Source organism: Strix aluco, chromosome 6, assembly GCF_031877795.1.
Source record: "Strix aluco isolate bStrAlu1 chromosome 6, bStrAlu1.hap1, whole genome shotgun sequence".
NCBI classification, from domain to species: Eukaryota; Metazoa; Chordata; class Aves; order Strigiformes; family Strigidae; genus Strix; species Strix aluco.
The window spans coordinates 38,551,803-38,571,927 of NC_133936.1; the positions used below are offsets into that span (position 1 = coordinate 38,551,803).

The 20,125-nt window shown below is 39.9% G+C and overlaps 1 protein-coding gene across 9 annotated transcripts in view; it reads right to left on the minus strand.

The window, feature by feature from the left end:
- KANSL1L (KAT8 regulatory NSL complex subunit 1 like) overlaps nucleotides 1-20,125 on the minus strand; it is a 66,830-nt gene that overhangs the window by 13,277 nt on the left and 33,428 nt on the right. For all 9 annotated transcript variants that reach the window (XR_012623869.1, XM_074829716.1, XM_074829709.1 and 6 more), the window contains 4 exons: nucleotides 17,926-18,124; nucleotides 6,463-6,625; nucleotides 2,219-2,329; nucleotides 1,656-1,793 (listed from right to left, as the gene is read on the minus strand). Coding sequence is in view for 8 of the 9 variants with exons in the window: in XM_074829716.1 (XP_074685817.1) it covers nucleotides 1,656-1,793; nucleotides 2,219-2,329; nucleotides 6,463-6,625; nucleotides 17,926-18,124 (611 nt within the window). In the remaining variant the exon portion in view is untranslated. The remainder of the gene's footprint in view (nucleotides 1-1,655; nucleotides 1,794-2,218; nucleotides 2,330-6,462; nucleotides 6,626-17,925; nucleotides 18,125-20,125) is intronic.

Genomic DNA, 20,125 nt, shown 5'->3' on the forward strand with positions numbered 1-20,125 from the left:
AAATTAGGAATAAATATGTAGTACTACACCCGTAGCACTAATAAGCTAGAACTGCTGCTGCTACTCACGAATACACCACATAGCAGTTTTCTGGCATTGGGAAACTATGATCCTCATGATAAAAGATTGCTTTTTTTGTTCCATTAACTCAAAGAACTAAATACTATTGGCAGAAGACTAATTGTAACTTCAAAAGGTTTATAGCAAGAAGTTTTCTCTCTTATTAGTGCTCCCAAGTAACTCCAATTGTTGATCTGAATGTGCATGACAGTACACTTAGGGAGACAACGTGATTGTGAGAAACACTGTGTCAGCAACCCCCTTTTGGGGATCAGTGACTGGTTAGGGGAGTGGGTGGCATAGAAAAAAGGATCACTGATGGCGAGAGGGGACAGGACACAGCACCCCCCGCGGAGACAGGCACAGAGTGTATGAGAAGGCTGTACAGCAAAGGGGAGGGCTGTAATGTGCAAGGGAAATGTTGCAGAGAAAAAAACCTCATCTGAGACAGTTTTCAATGTGTCCAAAAATACCTTTTATTCTCTCCTGTAACTTTCTAATCAATAGCGCTTTTTTGGTTTGGGGTTCTGGTTTGTTTTTTTTTTTTTTAAATAGACCATAATTTTTGGTTAAATCATCTCTGCAGTAATTCCCCAATCTCCACCTCTATTGCAAGATTACACTAGCAGTTTTACCTGGATGTGCACCAGAAGTGTATTCTTCCACAATGTTGAATGATCATTTGTATCTTTTAATTCTTTCTTAGGGGAAATTTTAAACTAATGTAGTTTGTCCTCTCACTCAGTGATTTATTTTCTTCGAATGTCTTGCGAGGAATTTTGTCAAAAGCTTTCCAAAAGTTCACATAGATGAACCTGTGTGTTGGGCTTGTGTGTGGCAGGGTTTTGGTAGCGGAGGACACAGCCTGCACCAGGCTCTGTTAGGTTTTACATTCTAATAGCCTGGAGAGACAAGATGCAATTTACCTCTATAACGGCATGCTGAATTTTTTGTCCCTGAATTATCACATTATTCTACAGAATTTTCAGGGCACTTTCTATTAATTTACAAAGTGCTGAAGTAGAGATTCAATGGCTTAAAATACAAAGATAACAAGGGTGAAAACACTAATTGCAAGCACTGCCTACCCACAAGTCCTCTTAAACAGTCTGGAAGGAAACCAGAACCACAAATGACAGTTCACAACAAATGAAACATAGCTGATCACTGATGCCAGGAATAGTTAAATGTTTGGTTGGGCACATGATTTGACAGATAACTTTGCAATTCAGTCTGTTTCACTGATTACAATTAAAAAAAACCCCTTCACATTAAAAATAATGACACCTAGTATTAGAAACACAGTTGGACTGCTGAGCAGCTTCATTTAAGAGTATTCAAAAAATAAAATACAGAAGCTTGTCTCCTTTTGTAATATGCACTCAAGAAGAAAGAGGATTACCATGCTTTAAAACAGCAAATTATTTTCATGGTGTCTTAAATCCGTTTCTTCACTCCTGTGAAGTTTCTTAACAGTATCGTTTTTGGAGACAACTTAAAATTAATTCTCAAAGCCCAGTGATAACAAACTTTTAAAATATGTACTGTATAAATGAGAAGTAGTGCTGTCTTAAGCAGTACCATTTTTCTCTTACCTACTGCTGTCTCACTTAGATGTCTTTTCTTTCTTCCTTCTGACAGCTGGTCAGATGTTCCTGACACTGACTGAGATTTGGAATTAGATAAACAGCCACTGCTCCATTGTTTGACAGAAACATTGTGTTGATTATATTCTACAACAGAAAAAGCATGTATCAAGTTGAAAACTTATTTTCCATTGGTGCAATTTACAGGCAATCTCAACTGCTGAACTATTTATAATGGAAAAAACCAGACTTGTGATAGGAATCCACATAGTAAACAGCACATGAGTCAGGCACCTGTGTCTACAGAGAATCCATGGCCCAAACTTCCCACACTTGTATTAGAGCCCTCCTAGGCTCTGATGGGATCATTTCAGTGCAACAAAGGAGAACCTGACACTGTGGTCTGGGAAGAGATTCCTCTTCCACCTAAAGCCTTAGCCAGTTACCTTCTCTGATAACCTGCTCTGTAGTAAGTTTATAAATTAAACCTATTCAGGACAGAAAGTACTGCCAAATGAACGAAAAATGGTCTTGCAAATATAAAATATTTTGCTTTGTATATTAAGACATACCATTGTCTGGAGATACTTTAAACTCCACTCCCAAAGATGAGGTATCAACAGGTTCTCCTTTGATGTCATCCTTCCTTAATAATGTTTCAAAGTATATGTGAAGAGGAATATCTAATAAAAAAATAAATTGAAATGGAATAGAGTCTGTATCAGAAAGATGGCAACCTATGAACCAATGAATTATGCATCATCACTAAAGGTCTAGGAATTGATTTATACAATGCTATGTAACATAATCTATAAGCAATATTGCTGCCTTCAGTCCTTCAACTCATGAAGAAAGGCAGAGCTCAGTCACTGCTGCAAGGACCGATCACTTGTCTATATGGCAGCTGCGTCTTCACACGATCAATCTGAAGGCAGTATAGGAAAACATGTCCTGAAATTGGTGAGACCAAAGGAAAACTTGATGACAATAACCCAAAAAGGCCCAGCCAGACGTTTCAAAGAAGTAATTTTTGCATAAGTAAAAAAGAAAATTTGAGGCAAGGTAATTTTCGGCAAGATAGTTATTGTACTAGTGCTATCCTCCACTACAGGCAAAGACCTGTGGTCTTCCTTATCAGTTATCTAAGTATATACAAGATAATCTCCAGTAATTGCCTGGAGGTAAGAACTCAAGGTACCTGTCTTTCTACTAATGGGAAGTGAGAGTTATGCCACGGTAAAAACAAATCAACTTTTAGCTGTGAAGCTACACTGCCATACGTGCTGACCAAGGCCGTATGCTGAAGTGGTTCCAAGCTCTCCAGCACTAAGAGCTTCTAAGGGCTGACAAGACAACTCAGATCAAGGTAGGACTCAAACCTAAGGAATGCTGCTGAACAAATCCCAGTGCAAGCACACACACTTAGTAGATTAACAGCACTTTTTTTGGTGTTCGAAGTCAAAGTAAGAAAGAGCAAGGTTGTCTTACTCTGGAATAAACTATGTCTGTACCTTCAATTACTCCAGAATTATTCTTCACAAAAACAAGCTCTGGAGGGTATCAAGTGAGAGTAAGACTGGGGTCTTTCCCTCTTGACTAACTCCTGCATGGAGACTTGACTAATCCAGCATGGCAGAGAGTACAATGTGAACTTTCCCTGTAATCTGGAATGGCTTCGGTTCAGCCTTTTGGGTACAAGTAATTAATGTTTTTGGAAATTGTTACTGCTGGGAGCCTAGAGGTAATTTCAAGGTACATTCCTTCCTTTTTTCTCCAGCAAAGGCTTCAGCAGGGCAATCTAATTCATTTCCTGAGGGAGTTCTAACCCAGAATTAGTCTGCAAAACATCTCAAGTGGTAAGGAATTTATCCACTGTTGTAAGGCAGGAAGGCTTAAGAAAAACATCTCTATCTGAAAAGCCTTTCCGGATACAAAATTACAAGAAAGAAGAGAAAGTAAGTAGAAATAAATATGTTGACGTAAGAAACAGGCTTGACAGCTATTATGCTCAGAATGAGAAGAGGGCCGAGGGCAGGGCCAAAGGGTGGGCATTAAACTACTTTTATTTACATACAACCTTAGCCTCGTGTGCCTTCAGGACTTTCCAGGACAGAAACTTTAACCCTATTTTGTTAAACAAAAAGAACAATTTGTTTCAATTCAATATGGATCTAACTAGATGTTTTGTTACAAGATTAAAGGTGACCTGTAAAAGGTCCCATCTCCCCCCCCCGGGTTTTTGCTGTGTTTATGTCCTGGTTCTACATCTGAGTAAAATGTAAAGGTCTGAAAGGTTTATTAGCCACAACATTTAAGTAAAGAAATAAACAAAATATTTCGTCTGGGTTTTTTTTGTTGTTGTTTTTTTTTTTTTTTCCTGGAAAATCACCTGGATGTCTCAGAGATTTTTTTATTACATGCTTATGTATCTTAATCAAAAGGGCAGGAGTGTTTGTTCCAGTTTATCCACAGGCTAGGTGCAGAAATAACAGAACTCCAAACTTCTTAGATGCAAACTACAATTTTCCAGTTATTGGGGTGCAAGTTTAAAGAGGTGCTTTTATGTTCAAGGGATGCTGCAACCACTGACATATTTTCAGTCAAGACCCTTGGTAATTTGTAAACTCTGAAGGCAAGACTTAGAAACATAAGGGCAATTATGCTTCCAGAAGTGAGTATACTAGTGAGTCAGTCCCCCTACACTGTATTTACTAGGGTTGTCTGCAAATTATGATTCTCCTTTGAAAGTAAAAAACCAAGAGAGTAAGTACTTTGAAAGTAAAAAACAAGGTACAAGAGAGAACAACATCTGAATCTTGAACTTGAAACCCTCCTTGCACATTGAAACATCAAATTCCCAGAGTTTCAAGATGGAACAAATACCAATAATATTTCTTTAACACACATTAAATGAAATTAAACCCCTTTTTTTTCACTCTGCTGACAACATTTTTTATTCAGAAGAGAGTGATAAAAGATGTGGGCATACCACAAGCAGTATTTTAAGAGAAGTTATCCCTCTGGAAAGGGAGAACTAACAAAGCTGTAAAGAAAGCATGAAACTGAATCAGGCTACCTGACCAAGTTAGAAAATTTATAGCGTGTATTTATTCACAATAATTCTTTCATATGAAAGAAAATGACAAATAGACTAGTGGTCTTCATGAGGAGATAAGAGACAGCAAAGTACACAAAGCACAGAGTAGAGCATGAATCTAGCCTCCCTCAAAAACAAAGTCGGCATCTCAGTAGGAGATAGTAGGTCTAGCACTTCCTTCCTGTCTCAACTACTATTAGCAAGGCTAAGGCTTCTTGAAAAGAGACGAAATATTCCTCAGAAGAAAGATGTTCTTGGTATCGGAATGAAGCTAAAATAACATTTTTCTTCCTCCATCCTGGCAAAGCGACCAACAGTAGCCACAACGTAATCCAAAGCCTTTCAGGGGTTTTTTCATAATCTTTTATCTTTTTTCAAGAAAATAAAATGTCAGTATTCTTGTTAAATGTCCTAGTCTCTCTTAAGAGTAAGGTAAGAATGAACGCAAGAGGCATAGCCTCACATGACAGTCTTTGAACAGACCTCTAACCCCGCTGGCTCCTGTCCAGCTGGGCTGTCAGAGTCACAGAGTAAGCAATGCAGCATGTGTAAAGAAGAAACTTTTAAGAGGTATTTTCCTCTCCTCTCCACAACAGAGTCCTGCAGACTGGGATGTTTGCTGTTGCACTCAGCCAGTGTTTCGTTTCCCCTATCTGCTCCTCAAAATGATCTCCTCTATATATACATGGGATGTAAACCCTCTCATAAACCTGCAAGAGTTAAGACCTTCTCAGGATTCCATGTCCACACATGAGTGTTCTCTAAGGGCCACTGACAAGTTCTCCAAACCCAAGACTTACTTTAATCCCTGACTTCCTAATACCAGGCTGCAGTATCTACACTGTCATTCTGGAAGACAGTGGGTTTGATTACAGACTCAAACTTCCATGGAAGAAGTCCCAGCCTCACATTCAGGATTATTTTGTGGCAAAGAAGCCCCCTAGAACAGCAGAATTCCTGTACTGGTCAGCAACTACCTGGAAATAGTTTTTTCCAAAAGTATGCCACCCCACCCCCAAATGCAGGATCACAGAATCGTCTAGGTTGGAAAAGACCTTGGAGATCATCTAGTCCAACCATTAACCTAAAACTGACCATTCTCAAAAATGCAGTAGTACGAATCCCTTCTGCTGATAACAGCATTTAATATGCTATTTTGAAGCCCCAAGTGCTATCAAGTTGCACCTGCACTAGTTTCAGGTCTGAGTCACAAACAACATCTGCATTATTGTTCAAAAAGATTAAAGAATCACATGACAGAAACCATAAACTTCAAAGATCACCAAAAAGGCTGACTACCACAAAAACAATTAGGAAACCTAAATAAAGCTTTTTGGACCTAGTCCAGGGGGCCTGAACTGAAAGTTGCTTATGAAAACAGCACAACCAAGGTAGAGTAGCGTGTTGGCAAAAGCACCATCTAAAGGACTAACACCGACTCAATCAGACACACCATGGAACATACAAAACCACCTTTTCCCTGACCAGTCTTTCTTGGTTGTAATCACATGACTGGTATGGAAAACCTATAAGGTGTGTTTTTCAAATGTTAGGATGAAGTTAAGATTTTCATTTAGTCTAAACTCATGTATTTTGCCGGTGTGAGATTTTCTGTAAGAGAACGAAGTTCTAAAAATCACTCAAGAGAAAAGTTAGTCCCTAAACTCTACAGCTCTCACATTCACCACTACCCTCTGTTAGAATCATGGCGTTACTTACCTGAAGGGAATGATAAGACTGGATGGAAGGAAGAGTCCAGCTCTTGCACATAATCTAGTATTTTAGATTCTGCACTGTACTCACTACTGCTCAGGGCGGACGCTGGCACCATACATGGTAACTGAGTTTTATACGGAAAGGAGGCATCTCTAGATGGCAAAGTCTGCAAGGATACACAGAAACAAAGATTAAACTTCTCCTTTATTGAATTCCTTCAAATTAGACCAGAAAGAAAACAAAATTTCAGTGAGTAACACTCTTCAATACAGGAATGGGAAAAGCATTCCTGCAAGCTTCAGAAAGTCAAAATAAGATTTGCATCCACTTACTATGGACTATAGTGCACAGTACAAAGAATACAAACCCCTCCTTCAATTAGGGCCAGGAAACAGCTGTCAAAGTTTCCAGAGAAAATGTAACTGTTTCCAATCATTATTTTGATATATCCTATGACAAACACACCTTAAAATTCCATTGCAGCACAACAGGCATGATACAGATGCACAAACAAAACTAACACTACTGAATACAGGGATCTCCTCCTTTTATCCCCTCAGTCTTAGTAAGATTTTTAGTACTCATACCTCTAGACAGTTTGAGCTCATACACTTTAATGCAAGACACAATATTAAACATTTTGAGCACGCTGTGTACTTACACAAAGCAAGAGGGCAAAGTCCTTCCCGTGTTATAATTTAAAAATCAGATAAGCAACACAAACAAAAGAAGATACACAGCAATAAATATGGAGAGGGATGCATCGAGGATTGATAAATAGGTAGTAAGAGAAATTACTAGAAAGAGGAGAGCTGCAAAGAAAGATTAATTTAGCTGCTTATTCGCAAGGCTTGTAGAGAAGGTGAAATGATGGATTGTACAGAACTGGTAGGTGTGAGGAAGCAGGACACTAAGGCAAAAGGCAGGGTGAAAATGGGCAGGAATAAGCAGCAGAGTGCAGGCAATATACTGAGCTCTGAAAGACAGAAGGAGATAATTGAACGTGATACTACAGGGCAGCAATCAACAGTAGTCTGTGCTGCAGAGTAAGCTACAAAAGCACTGCAGGGAAATAGTGTTGCTTATGCTACTTTCAGCCTTACTGGATACTAGCGGTAGTAACCCCAAAGGTACCAACGTTTCTAAAGGCTTCCATAGGTCTTTGATACTTTGCCAAATGCTGCAGATCCTGCAGATGGGAAGGGAGGGAAGGGGGCACTGGGGTACTTTAAGGGTCTCTGCCTAACACTGTGCAAACAAGCCACATTTATCATCTCCTGGAAAAGCATTTCAATGTAAAAAACTGTAAGAATGAATATAAAAGTGGTTGTCTTGATTTCCTTATGGCTTTTTATGGAATGAAAGGAAAACATCTAGCAGTTGCATTAGAGACAAGATGCTCAAACGAACATTACTTGTATTTTCAGTACTTCTGCTTTCCGAATCCAAGAAATCCTTCAGCTGCTTCCTCCTGCCTGAAATATTCCAGGCTGTATTCTAGCAGTGCCACTCATCTGTTAGCGATGCAGTGATTATATCCACCACGTCGAATCCCCCTCCACTTACTGAAATCAGTCCTTCTGTCAAGTGGCGTCAGTATTCACAACCCACACTAACTCAGAAAATATGCCATTAATAAGTTTCCCTTTCCATCTCTTCCCTTCTTCTCAATCAACAAATTCCCTACACAGAAACTACTAAATCAGGTAAGCATGTTATGGTGCTGGGGCAGAGGAGACCCTGTAGTGGTGGTGGTGCTCTTGTATTTCTTTTTTTTGTTTTTTTCCACAGGAAAACATTAACAGTCCTAAATCCATCTTGATCTCCATACACAGGTATATGCACGAATACTTTCAACTTAATTTGGAAAGAATTCTTTTCTAGGCCAGGACTCCTTCAAATCAATGTTTTGTTATTTTCCTATAACAGACATATGGGACTCTTCATCTGTTAAACTTTAAACATCCATAAAGTGCTGGCAGAACTGGGGCCTGTGTTTGGAAACACTAGAGGAATAAATGCTAAAGCGAATTTAATGTTTCCCGTTATATGGACCATTAAACTAAAGCTTAAGAGCTTTTAGGTAGTTGCTCTACCTTCGATGCAATAAGGGCTCACTTTTCAAGAATGCACAAAAGCGTATTTCCTCTTGATAACTGGTTTTTATAAACTAGTTTAACTGAATCTCTACTACATAAGCTGTGACTGCACCCCTTCTGCTTGCTTTTTTTTTTTTTTTACAGAAATAAATCCACATTACAGTAAATGATAAATCTCTCATTCTTTAAAAAGAAATCCACAAACACAAATCAGTAAAATTACCTAGAAAATATATGGATAAGACCAACGCATACTGACATCTAGTCCTTTAGTGCTGACTCACTTTTTCTTGCTTTAATTCACTTCAGTCCCAAACACATTTAGAGCATAGCTTAAAGCTAAGCCTGCTCAAAACCACGCATACATGGTCAGATAACCTCCACAGTCTCATCTATTTTGAAACAATATTAAAATCCACCTGCCAGCATCAGTAAATGCAAAACTCTTTTCCTCATCTTGCCTGTGGTGGGAGTTACAAAACCTTATGTCTGAATTCGTGCTTTATTTCCTTGAATGCTCTAGCATCAACACCGAAATAATTAAATCTTTCATTAAGTCAGTTCATAATTCAAAAGAAAAGAAGGACTTATATAGAAGCAAGAGTAATTTTATTTACATGCCTGTGAAGTTACTAGAAAAAAACCTAAAAAATCTGGCAGTGTCTGTGCTCCTAGCTACCAGATCTGGTTTAAATTTCTGATGGAGTAGTTTTCCACTGGAAAATGCTGAATTAGTGAAATCATGATGTTTGTCAGGAATGTCGATTTAATCAACTCTTGATGAAAAAATTTCTGAAGCCCTTCATTCTGGAATGACAGTGTGTTGCTCAGACAAAGAAAGTGCTTCAACCTTATTGAAACAGAACTGAAGAATTGTTTATTAGAAAACTAAACTCTCCCCCCTTCCAATATAGAACACAATCTACAACCCAACTGGCTTTTACAGCAGTTAATTATTGATTTTATAACACAACAACAAAAAAATCTACCAAAACCCAACTGGAAAAAGCCCCACAAATATATCCATTCAGCCACAGCACTGACAAGTGGTTTCATGAAACCCATGGCATGCAGCTTTTAGAAGACAGGCCTCTACAGCGAGCCTGACCACAATGCCAACCCTTCAGAAAGCAAGAGATTACTGAACTCTTATCCATTTTTCCCCTGCTATATTACACCTCGTACATCTCCTGAAACATTTTTCCTCATTGCTGAAATACAAAACCTCATGCTTCCTGAGCTCAAGTAGATATGAAGAATAACATTACATTAAATTGATTCTATTAAGGAAAAGAAAACACACTGAATTTAAGAGGAAATCAGAAGTGTGCAAGCTTTAAATCTTTATCTAAAATAGCCGTTCTGTTTTAAACTTCGTAAGGAATGGTGTCACCAACAGAATGTAATTTTCTAGAGTATTATGAATTTTAATCTCGGAATTTTTTTTCCCTTAGTACTGTTTTACAGGGTCACAGAAAACATAGTGAGCAATTTAGTCTGATATTCAAAACAATTCTTGTATTTTCTTCTGATAAACTGATGCACTAGACAAAGGACGAGTGGCTCACGCCTCTTCTAGAAGGGTCAGAAGGCTGAACATTACCGGCCAACCATCCTTCTGCAGAGAAAAAAGTTTGAGTCTATGAAGCGTGCCATAATTGAAAAGAAAAATGTTTTGTGCTCCCAGTTAAAAATTCTGAAGTGAATACTCATTTCATGGTTTCAGCTACTGATCACTAAAACTCCTACCATTTTTGGAAACATGCCTAAGTGTAACAGTACAGAGAGCCACAGTTCAATTACTGGATTCATACACATTGGTGTAAGTTAATTAAGTTAGCTCAAATACACTCTGCTGAATACCTGTCAGGTCTGCTTCTGATTACTCTTGTAAGCCAAAAAAGGCAAGGAAGAAGCATTTATTCTCCCTACACACACACGCACTCTCAGAACTTTTCAGCAATATCAGAGAAGGGCTATCTCCCTCAATACTAAAAACTGTTAAATGAGTAGCCAACTAAATTGCAGAGATTTAATTATGGGATCCAAGAGAACCACCATGTGGGTGGCTGATGACTTGTCTTTGAACACCAAACACACTGCTAACTTTTAATTCTCCAGAAGCTCTAGGTACAGCTCAAATCAACAGAGCACCACGTTATCTGCTTCCTTCTTTGCTTTAGCATCGGCCTTAAAGGCCAGCCCGCTTCTCTGCGGCCTCCCTCTTCTGCACACAATGATCTGCTCTGAGAGAGCTATGTCCCTCTGCCAGAACACAGTTAAATGAAATGTCTTATTTCACAAGCTAAACATCAGGGGCACCCGATGCAGGACTTCACTGCAGAGTGCTTTTGGGAAACATACAATACATGGATAGTGACAGGTTCATGTGAAACCCCAAAGACCTTCTCTCTTATCAACAGGTAGTGGGGGAGAAGGTGGGCAAAGCATCTAAGACATCCCTACATGGGAAGGTGTGTAACAGATGGTGCTGATGACACCTACTCCACGACAGACTCTTTCTTCCAGATGCAGTTTCTATATATGTCAAACAGACAGAACTTTCCCACGCACTTGCCTGAAATCTATACACAGGTCAGGAACAGCGAATCAAGCTGCTCTGGGATGTCAACAAATTTGTCTGCCTCTGGCCTCTCTGAAGCTGTCGATAAGGATAAAGTGGCAGATCCTGTGGCAGAGACCAGTTTTTCCAGGAACAGAACTGAGACTTTCATAGAACACCAACGACAACTTACTCAGCATCTGGCTCGTCTCAAGTTCAGATTTTTGGTCAGTGTCACAAAAGGAGCGGTAGCTTCTACCGTTCTCAGAGACCACCCACCTCTCATAAGGAGAGTTTAGTTTCTTTAATCCTGTTATAAACCAATGGGATGGACTTTCACCTGCTCTGTGGGAAGTGTATGCTGTCCTCAACATCCTGAAACAAAGACCTTTTGTTCAACTAGCAAATCAATTGAAAAAAATCAAGGTTAGTTCTTAATGTTTGACCAGTTAAACCAAAAGCAGGAAAGACATGTTAATCCACAGGGATATCTTTTCAAAAATGTCATGTAGAAATTAAGAGTAGATGTGATCAGTAAAACACTACAGAAATGTCATAATAAGCTAAAGATGCAGGACTCTGAAAAGCACACCAGGTTTTTCATTCTGGGAAAAAGAATTCGCAGCCTGACTGGCTTGCCATGAACCTCACAAAGGATGGATTTAGTTCCACTGGCAGTATCACAGTATCACAAAGCTAAAGGTGTTCTCCTTTCCTTCCTCCCCAGTAGACAACAGTCTTGTCACACATTCAGAATAGCTAAATGTGTAGGAGTATTTCTTTTTTTCCCAATCAGATTTTGTTGATTTTAACTAATAGAAAACCTTCTTTTTTAACTTCCAGTGTTAAAATAGTAATTTTATCAACTATTATTTTCACTTGCAAGATTGGTAAACCATAACCACAGGATTCTCCTCCCCAGACCAGGAGACTGACATATCCACGGAGGTACTACACCATGTTCACTGAAGCAGGATGCATACTCTTCTTGAAACCAGTTTGCAGCAGACTTGGCAACACAACAACATTCCCCGTATTCATGGCTTTTTAAAAGTCAGCAATGCCAGTAAACTATGCAGAAGCAGGTGGCAGAGCCAATATCTAGGGATACAAAGGAGGGGGATGACAACCAGTAGATTCCTTCCAACGCAACTATGGGGAAATGACTACTCCACTGTGTGAAAGGCAAAACTTCTAGCTGGCTACTGAATAATATGATTGATAGTTACTGCTGTAAACAGTGCTGCTTCTTTAAACATACAGACCAAGGGAGCTAAAGAAAACAGTAGTTGGTAACAGCCACAAAGAATTCACCTGTATCTCCTTAAATGCAAATAAACCACAACACAGGATAATATGGTAGAGGAAATGGGATTGTATTGTAGGAAGCAGGTGCTAAAATATTCGTCCCCAGACAAACATTTCACCTGGCAGAGTACAACTTGCACATTATAGGCAATATTATGATTAAGCACCTTGTTTGCACACACAACCTTCTACCTGTCCCTTACTCTCCTTTCCTGCTAGCTACAGACCACTTGCAGACAGCAGATATTTAGCAAGTACTGCTAGGCTCTGCACGCTGGATATAATGCAAATTGTATAAGTATATATACATATATACTTATATATACAATCTTCCCTAAAAACTGATAAGTAACAAGACTTGGTGAAAGGCCTGTATGTATTTATCAAGTGGCAAATACAAAAAGTATCATTGGCCCTAAGCATGCACTGGGAACTCAGCAGGACACAAAAATCACAGAATCATTGAATATGAGGTTGGAAGGGACCTCAAGGATCATCTGGTCCAAAAATCACAGAACCGGCATGAGAACTAGATTAAAATAAGAAACCCAAACCCTAGAATTTAAATACTTTTTTCCTGTCTGTTTCAGAGCCTTCTCTTCTGGAGAAGCACTCACATTTTTTTTTCCTTCTTTTTTTTTTTTAAACCACTAAACAAAAGCAGATATTCTTCTGCTCTCACTTAACTCCTGTTTGAGACTAAAGAGAAAAAATGTGGCAATACTCAACTGCAAGAGCTGGCAACATTATACCAACTGTTTGCTTGTGGTATCTAAAATGTAAACTTTTGCACCTCAATTCAGCTTTCAGGGTGTTGGCACCTCTGCAAATTTGAATTCTGGTTTTCTTCACGTGCCTCAGTCCACAAACCCAACTCTTCCTCCAGCAGGTGGGAAATACAAATACAGTGAGAATTTTCAGATTAAAAAAACCCACCGTGCTCTACAACCCAGCAAAGAAATGGATAGGACCAAAATTGATAGTACTCAGAACTCACTGCTCTTACCTTTATTGATAGCTGTATAAAGTTTTCATAGATTAAAACACTATCTAGGCTCAATGACATCTCTTGGTGAAGAACAACTTGAAAAAACGAAAGTGGAACTAATGTCATTCGTCAGGATGTTAAATGAGAAACTAACAAAGTGTACCGGCAAAACAAATTCCTTGTTATTAAAAAAACCCTGCAGAAAGCCACACAGATAAAATACTAGAAAAGAAAACATCAGGGCATGTTAGCTAAGCAAAGATCTCTCTGAGAGTTTCTGACTGGTAACAACACTTGTCTGCTTTTAAACGAACCTAACAGAACTTTTGGTATCTCACAGATAATTCAGTTCCTTCAAGTTTAGGCAAAAAATAGCCAGAGACGGAGATACTCTATGTCCTCACTATAGGAAAAGCATTTGCAGAAGCACCCAGGCATTAGACTTTGGAGAATCTGGGTGAGGGGGAAGCAGTTATAAATGCAACAACCACTGGGAAATGATTCAGTTGGAGCTCATGTCTTCAAGTCCTGACACTGATCTACTACTTACAGACTTTCTTGGTTTTAATGTCTTGATACTCTTGGCCACCTTTCTTAGTGTTAAAACTACACTACATGCATTTTATAGGAGGAGACAATGACCCAAGGGTGGTTTGACTGGCCAGCTGTAAGAACGCAAATGAGTGGCAGATCCAGCATTTTGAACGAAGCACTTTCAGACTTCCAACCCCTGCCTGCAAGCACGTGTCCTCCTACTAGACCATGCCTGCAGTTTACTCCTTTGTGCCATCCTGCACGTAAATTTTAATCCTCGTTCAAAAATCACACTGAAGAAATGCACCACTACCATCATGTCCTCTAGACTGAAGCACAGACTGCAATCCCAGGGTTTACTGTGCATGTGGATTATTCTTAGTGGCTTGTGCACTGACTCACAACCAAGAAATGGCCCAAGCTCTTACCAAGCTATTTAGATAATGAAAGAAGAAAGGTACAAACCAGATTCCATGGCCAAAAGATGACTCATAGATCATCTGTGGTACTTAGTCATTCTGAATTAGGGGACAAGAGGATTTGGCCCCAAAGGATGTTTCAGGTTCCTGAGGATACTGTATGGTGACAGATAAACCATCACCCTGCATCCGGTTTTATTTATTCTCACTGCAGTCTAACTATCTTGTAGATCTGGCAGGTCTTCTAGAGTTTCATAGATTTCTATGTTTTCTTTTACTCTGTGTAAGCATTATTTAAATACTAGAGCAGGGGAAGGTGTAGTCCTCTTCAGAAAAGACATACAGCAAAGTAGAGGACAACAGGCACTGGGAGGCTACTAGGTCACTAAATACTCAAACTTTTGACAGCATTGTAAATGTATGTGGCATGGCAGCAGATAAGAGAAAAAAATGTGGCTGTCTTCCCAGTGACCTTATGAACTGACAGATGGGATAGCAGTTCACAGTTTCATACTTTGCTTTTCCTAACATGGATGTTGGGGGGGGGGGGGGAAGGAAGCTTCCCAAACAAATCCAAATAGATGTGAAGGACAACACTCTAAATGCCATTCAACGCACCAGTCATCCCAAAAAACCCAAATTCCTTAAAGCTATCCCAGCATTTCTTAATCTCCTACAAGTGGGAAGTCTGCATTTTGCTGTGATTTTTCTGGTCAGAATTCTTCAGTCGTCTTGCTCAGACTACTCTGCAGAGCAGCATCAGCTATCAGCACTGCCAGGCGCTCGCTCACCGGCTGTTTGAACCAGGCACCGCGAGGAAGCTGGCGCAGGAGCTGCGATGTTCAGAAGATTCAGTCTTCTCCTCAGACTTTGGCAAGCTGGTCTCTGTTAACTCCACATCTGCTTCAGGGAGGTGGCAGCAAGTTTTCCCTAGCTCCAGCTTGCTCTCAGGCCAATGATCTTAAAGAAATAGGGGTCCTCACAGACCATGGTACCAGGGGCTATATAAATATGTAAAACTTGAAGAAATATGGGAGAAGCACTTGCTAGAGATGACACATTAATATTACATTAAAAATCCAACTATTTTCCTTGCTGCTAAGAAGCAATTCCTTTTTCTATGAAAGGCCAGAGGAAATTTGCTGGATTACTACTGGGAATATAAATGCATTTTCAAAGAAAACTCAGTATCAGTCCCAGAGGCCATTCCCCATTTTGCATCCTTACCCTTAGACATCTGCCTAATCTAGCAGTCAGCCCGGGCTGATAGTCAGTGTTCTTCCATTACAAGCTGAGCAATCTCATCAACAGCTGGGTAACCAAGTGTAGCAAGTGCAGCACTAAGAAAATGACAGGGCCTCTTAGACTAAGATTTCTTGAATGAAACTATACACTAATGATGGCTCTTAATTCAAAGACTCGATACCCATTTAGGTTTGATAGTCAGAATGTGCTGGAAATGTCCAGTCCAATTTTATCACTTATCTCCCCAGCAGGATCCCTGATACTCTGTTTTTAACCAACACTGTGTAAGAGGCTTTGTTCACTGCTTTACCTTAATTTTTAAAACTGTAATTGAGTTTGGCACTTGTACGAAGTCTGAAGCTGACAGCTTGATTGCTGCCACCACCCCTTATTCTCTCCAGGAACACGAGCAGAATCTATCTGTAGCCCATGACGCAGTTCTCCACACTGCCTCTCGGTTAACTTCCTCATGGAGGGGACATTAGAAAGCAGAGTCTAAACACAGGTTTTGAGCCGAGAGCTGCAGTAAGCATGGAGAGCATTCCCTTCGGGGGGTTTTACCACACTGTCTTTGGACCATCTCTGCACTTTCGGTACAGAGACACTGGAGCTGGGCTAGTATATGGTAACCCAACACTAGAAGTGTCAATAGCATGGAGCAGACACGCAGTCGCACCAGCTCCAATATTTGAAGCCTTAATTAGTACCTTAAAAATGCACTTTTTGATTGCAGTCTACAATCCTACAAGTCAGGGTAAACTACTGAGCATGCAAAGCAGCCTAGCTCTATTGGTGGTTGAAGATAAAAACATAAAACTCTGCTTTGAACTCCTGCTGCCGGGCTGCAGAAACAAAGTTTTTGTTCACAAGCTTCTACTGTTATTCTGTGAACTGCACTAACTCTGGCCTAGTTTTCAGAAGATGGAGACATAGGCAGCTCTTGTAGAAATATGAGATACTTAAGCCTACAAGACGCAGGCTTTCAGAAGAGCCTGTTGTTTGAAAGTTGCATCTGGAGTGGAAACCCCTCATGTTTAAGCAGAAGGAAGGGGAAGTCCTGGGGTCTCTTGCTGAGGAGCAATCTCCACAGCTGCAAGAACCACTTGTGGTATTGGAGGTATCAGTCAGGGAGCAAAGCCTCCAACCTCTTTAACGGGACATGAATGGGACTGAATGGGAAACAAGGAAGTCCAAGTCAACAACAGTCTCCTCAGTTAATGCAAGGAAGATGAAAAGCCTACGTGTCTAGGAGGTAGAGCTCTCAAACTCTAACCCTCCACCCCCATCCCCCCCTGTCAAACCCTCCAGGCAGCCTGCCAAGTCTTTAAGCCCCACTGCCAGGAAGCAGGGAAGTCAAGCTAATAAGAAACTGGACAGTTTTTCAATAAAATATCTTGCTAAAACTAGGACACTTCTGCAGTTTTGCAGAGGATGCTGAATCAGCACACACAGAGAATATCCTTGCAGAGGATATTTCTTCTCAGACCACTGGTACACTTACTAAATCCTAGCCGGTTAGCTGAGGAGACATGGAGATTTCTCTCAATAATTTTAACAGGCAAAGTAAAATCAAGAAATTAAAACCGTTTGGGATTAACACTGCTCTAAAGAATGATTTCATACTGTCTCTGCTCCCAAATTAGACTGCTGCTTTAAACACCACAGCTAAACTCATTATATATTCTTACCAGCAATATGCTATTAATATCAGACGTGAACAGATATGCCTTACCCTGCACAGCAGACAATGTTTTTTTTCCCCATTTTAAAATATTAATTCCTTTGTAATGCGGAAAATTTTAAGAGTTTTAAAGCATTCATAAAGTGTCATGAAAAAGGCAATATAACTAATCAGGAACAGCAAAAACGGAAACAAGATTAAGATATTGCAATTAAATTTCCTAGAAAATAATGTACCACCAGCTGTGTAAACTTTCTTGTAGCTTAAACAAATAATCTGAAAACAAGCAGGCAGCTGATTTGCACTGTAGCATGTTTCCTCAGCAATCAAGCCTCCCAAGTCAGCTCTCCAGTTGTCTCTCGGACTGTACAAAGGCTTTAGAGATAGCCATGCAAGAAACTGATTTGATAAGCAGGATTCTGAGCAATCTTTAATTTTTATGTTTAACTCATTAACTCTGAGCTCCTGCTGACACATCTAGTACTCCTGCCACATATATTCTATGCTCCCTGAATATAACAAATAACCAGCCCAGCATGCACTATTCTTCTGACATACCAGACAAGACACATGCAGACTCTAGCAGCTGGACTCAGTTTTGTCTCCTGAAGAGAGAGGCGAGGGCCTACCTGCTGATTCCAGTAACAGGCACCGTGCATTCTGTAGAGTTTCCTCTTCTGGAAACTATGAAGTGGCCTTGTTCGGGCAGATGTGCTCACATTAGCCACAGAGAGAGATCTTAGTCTTGTCCTGTCTCTTCTTCTTTTCTTGATGTGCTGATGATCAAGCAACCACCTGCTCGAAGATACCTCTCTGTTGTCTGAAGCTCTGCAATTTCACGATTAATGGGGGGAGGAAATACATAAAGTTAAATATGGTCCATGTGCACGAGCCAAGATTTAATATGCTGATTAGCATTAGCTATCTAATTCTAAGAGTATTTTATAAACACTGAAATGTTTTAGCTGACTGTTTCAGGAAATCGTGTATTTGGCTTTGTTTGGTTGTTGATTAATTCTATGTTAGGTCACGAAAGGAAGCTTATCGTTCTTGTTCAACTTTCTGCTCACAGAAACAAATGTCAAAATGAAGTTACGCCCTTGAGCATATAATGGGTTTTGGTTTTCCCCAATTCAAGAACTCTCTAACACTTCTAACATCTAGGAGTTTTAGTTACAAATTAACATTTTCCTACAAACGTACATTCCATTCAAGACGCAGTCATGCTAACAATAAAAGAGACGTAGAGCCCTGCTCTAATACTTGAGATCTTCTAGTTTTCCTCAAGAACTTAAGTAAATCTTTACAAACCAGTGTCCATTCAGCATAGGGGTTGCAACTCAGTGTGAAGCATTTGTATCAAAATTAGGAACTCTGCACACTTAGTTTAACCAACACAAGGCCCTTAAACTTCACTTCCATTGACATGTCAATAGAGCTCTCCAATAGAGCCCAAGCCCAGCCTGGGGGAAGCTCTTGAGGAGGAGGGAAAGCCTAGCCTGTTTGTCTGTCTTTAAGACCTAGAAGCTGGTTAGACCCAGATGGTTTGGAAGAATGCAAGCTCGGCTCCAGCCTCGATGGAGGCCTCTACATGAACGCGTGGAAAGCTCCATTTTAACGTCAGATCTCACTCTTACCTGCATTTCCCCAAGTCTATCCTTTCAAATCTCCCTCAGTGTTACAGCATCATCCCTCAATACCTCACCTACACGCACACTTGCTGTATTCACATCCTTAGTAATACAGTATGCAATCATAAAAAGTTAGGTGACAACACAGGGCCAAGAGCAGTAGAAAACTCTATACGTATCTGTGTAACAACCAATCTAGAGTCTGTCTGCTCACCAGAACGGGAAACGCAACAAGGTAAGAGTTCAAAACACCCTCCCATTTGGGTGGGAACGACTCAATGGGAAGCATTGGTATCCTGATTTTGTTGCTGTAGCAACATCTGCCTGCAAAGCTGAAGGCTTGCTGCAAAAAGCACTCAAGTGTGCCTTTACTTTTACAATACTGAAGACTTTGATTGTAACTCTAAACTGCCTGAGAAGTGCAAGTATAAGAGATATTTTGGCCTCTGTTCATAACAGGCCATCTATCAGCACAAATTATTTATCTGGCATGTCACAGTCTTATTAGTAAAGTTATAACACAATAAAACATGAAAATTAATTTATTACGAGGCCATTTATCAATCTTTTTTGACAAGCAGTATTCTTCTAACAGTGTATTTTTATTAGATAGAAGCGCTTGTTATGAAAGTGTGATTAAACACCATCCCATGCTGTGCTGGTGTGGTAATAAGGCTTTACAGGCTTGAATTTGAACTGTCCTTCTGACATATCAGAGCAATCCTAACAAGCAACACAGAGCCAAGGAAAAAAATGTCCTAATTAAAAGAGGGATGGTACAAAGTATTTAAAGTATTAGTAAGTGCCAAGAAAAAGCCCCAAATACTGAAGCATGACATCCTTAACACTAATGCTGCATTTTTAAGGCTTAAGAAAGAAATACACTGCTTAAAGTCCATGCAAAAGATTTTCTCAAATACTTTCTCCAAATTCTCAAAAACATTTTCTCTGTCATTATCCGCCTTGAAGTCAGATGGTGGCAAGCCCAACTCTTAGACTTCCACATACCTCCGTCTTGCATGAAAGACAAATTGGACAGGTAAATTAGAACAAAAAGCTCCTCAGCCCGGCTCCTCAACTTCTGGGATTCCTGCCTTAGTTCTGATGGTCTGCCCAGGTCTTTGATAATCTCCTCAGTCTCTGCCAGCTGCTCTATTTACCCTTCTGTGCCTTGCAGGAACGCATGGCTCCATTTTCA